This window comes from Sinocyclocheilus rhinocerous, unplaced genomic scaffold (assembly GCF_001515625.1).
Source record: "Sinocyclocheilus rhinocerous isolate Xijiao unplaced genomic scaffold, SAMN03320098_v1.1 scaffold4896, whole genome shotgun sequence".
Lineage (NCBI taxonomy): Eukaryota > Metazoa > Chordata > Actinopteri > Cypriniformes > Cyprinidae > Sinocyclocheilus > Sinocyclocheilus rhinocerous.
The window spans coordinates 39435-42247 of record NW_015658567.1 but is presented as its reverse complement, the minus strand read 5'-3'; the positions used below and the strand labels follow the sequence as shown (position 1 = coordinate 42247).

The 2813-nt window shown below is 37.6% G+C and overlaps 1 gene segment (V, D, J or C); it reads right to left on the bottom strand.

Annotated features, from left to right (window-relative positions):
• LOC107722737 (Ig heavy chain V region-like) overlaps positions 1 to 363 on the bottom strand; it is a 963-nt gene extending 600 nt beyond the window's left edge. The window contains 2 exon segments of the V gene segment in view: positions 24 to 165; positions 277 to 363. Of these exon segments, the coding sequence occupies positions 24 to 165; positions 277 to 319 (185 nt within the window).
• Between the last annotated feature and the right edge of the window lie 2450 nt (positions 364 to 2813).

The following is a 2813-nucleotide window of genomic DNA, read 5'->3' as shown; positions in this document are numbered from 1 at the left end:
CACTCCAGATGACTCCAATCCACTCCAGAGCTTTTCCTGCAGGCTGACGAATCCAGGCTGTACTATAGTCAGTAACTGAATAGGAGACTTTACAGTTGATAGTGAGAGTGGCATCAGGACGGACAGTCAGAGACTCAGGCTGAGTGAGTTCATATGAATCAATACCTGTATCAAATCAAATAATACCAGTTAATAAGAGAGCATAATGTTTAAAAACTGTTAACAAGCTTTTTAGCAACAAAATGATGTATCACACAGAAAGCAGACTAAACTTACAGGATATCACTGCCAGAAGCAGCACTAAAGATGAAGAGATCATGGTTTGTTTCACAGCACAGTTTGAATGAACTGAAGTGATTCTTCACTCTCTCTATTGATCAGATGAATGTATAAACTGACACATGCCTGCTGTTTAAATATGCAACAAGAGATTTACATAATCATATGCATATCACACTGTCCTGAAAATTATTTTAAAAGCTTTTATTTTTTAATTTATTGAGGTAATTATTTACATGGATAATGAGCAGAAATGTAAACAGTTTGCAGACATTGTGACTGTAAGCAATTTAAATTATTTTTTTTGAACACCAGCTAAATACATAGAAGTGACAAAAAATATAATTTATTGCTTATATTAAAACATTTATGGCATTAAATTCAGAAATGTGGACTAACTGAAAAAAAAATAATAAGTTTACTTTTTTCTATTTTATTTTACTTTGGTTAAAATGTATTTTATTTCAAGTAATAATGTTTTTTTTTTTTATTGTTTTAGTTGACTGTAATAACACTGATTCTGAAAGTATGGTTCTTTTGGACCTACATCAGAAATAATAAAATTCAACTATGTTAGTGACATGTTTTAATAGGCATTAATCTTTCAACATCCCTGATCTGCAGAAATCTACTTTTCATCACACAAAGGCATGCAGAGAGTGCCCTCTATTGTAATATCAGCAGTATTCTTATCAAAGATGACTTTAACCTTGACTTTATAACAGTTACAGGTAATCTAAACATGTTCTTCATGTGGTAACTTCTAATGAATTGGTTGCATTCAAGTCAAAAATATTATTTAATCTGATTAAACCAAACTGATTGTACTATAAGGTTTCATCAACAAAGTAAAGTCTGCGGGTCATTTCTCAGACGTTTGCTGGGCTGTGAAACACTGATGTAAGTAAGAGTCATTTTTGTAGACTATTCCTACAGTATGTATGGGGGACTTTTTATTGCTCGTTTCATTCCAGATGTTTTTGGCCAGAACTGCTTGTGTTTTGTATCACTGTGTGCTCTCTCTCTGGCGCAGTAATACACAGCTGTATCCTCAGTCTGCATATTCTGTCCTCGCAGAGTCACTGTGTTGCTGGAAGACTCTCTGGTAACTTGAAATCTACTTTTCAGTTTATCACTGTAATATGTGTTATCATCACCACATATCTCTCCAACCCATTCCAGAGCTTTTCCTGCAGGCTGCTAGTAGTCAATATCCGATAGCTTATGACAACATGATTGATGACTTTGACCTTTTGACCCATAATTATATCCATGTGTGACCTTTGACATCATAATTGTTTCCATATGCGAAAACCGGCGTGCGTGAAATCCGTCCATCAACATTTGAGCTCTGTGGATGACAAATTATGTTTTTGTAAGTGACCGAGGATGACAGGTGAAAAAAGTATTGTTTTTGAAGATATTATGGTTCGTTCCCATATCCGGACTCATCTGTGTCTTACGTGCCCCGTGGTATCAGGTTGCTGTGTGTCATGCTCGCGCTCTCTCTCACTGAAATTGGGGATAAATCAATAAAAATATAAACTGTCTTACATTTTGCAGGGAAACAGAGAAAGTCTAACTCGTGCAAGCATCGCGGTTCTTCAAATGAAATGTTCCCCAAAATTGTGCTTGGTTTAAATTGAAAGAAGAAATCTTTCTTTGAGATCGTCTCTCTCCTCCTCACCATCTCACTCCCCCTCTGCCTGTGTGCTCATGGCTGTGTGTGTCGAGCCCCCACCGTTCCTGTCATTTCGGTCCGCTGCGAGAGAGAATGCGGATAAGTTTGGCAAAGGTTTAAACGCACTAGCCTACATCTATCTCAAAGCGCGATATTACTTTAATGTTGAAATAAACAGATTCCCTACTCATCTGATGTCCGGCAGTTCTTGTTTATATTTTAACTAGGTTTCTTATTTTAAGCATGGTATGCTTACATGGTCTACAATGGCTTAGTGGTCTACGCAGTCATGATGTGGCGCAATAGTTTGTTTTTGATCATCGTATCTAATTTTTGTCTCAAACGGGTTTTAAAATGCGTTTAGCTAATATCACATCTATTTTAAATATTAATTAACCTTTATTCATCAATTTTTTTAATTTGGTTATGTTTTATTTCACAATGTCGATCTGTTTAAACAGATGTTCTCACGGAGTTCGAACCAAGGACGTGTCTACAGTGGTGGCCAGGGATGGCACCGGCCCCCTGAAATTTGGCTGGCCAGCCCAGGTGTCCCCTCTCCCCCTACCAGATGTCTTGCGATAGGCTTGTTTTTAGTAAATTTCTAACTGCATCTGGCAGTGGCGGATCCTGGCATGTGTAGGCAGCTGCCTAGTGCCGCTTTCTTCTCTTCTTTATACTTAATTTTAGGCGGTTTCTATAGTGTGATCTTAATGACAATGTCGAGAGCGCATAATGTTACGTGATCCATGTGCGCGAGGACGAATCTCTCCACTCCCAAGCGGATTTCCTTCACTCACACAAACCTGTGCTTTTAAATATTGTTCTTTTATGAATTGGCTCTGCTCTCGCT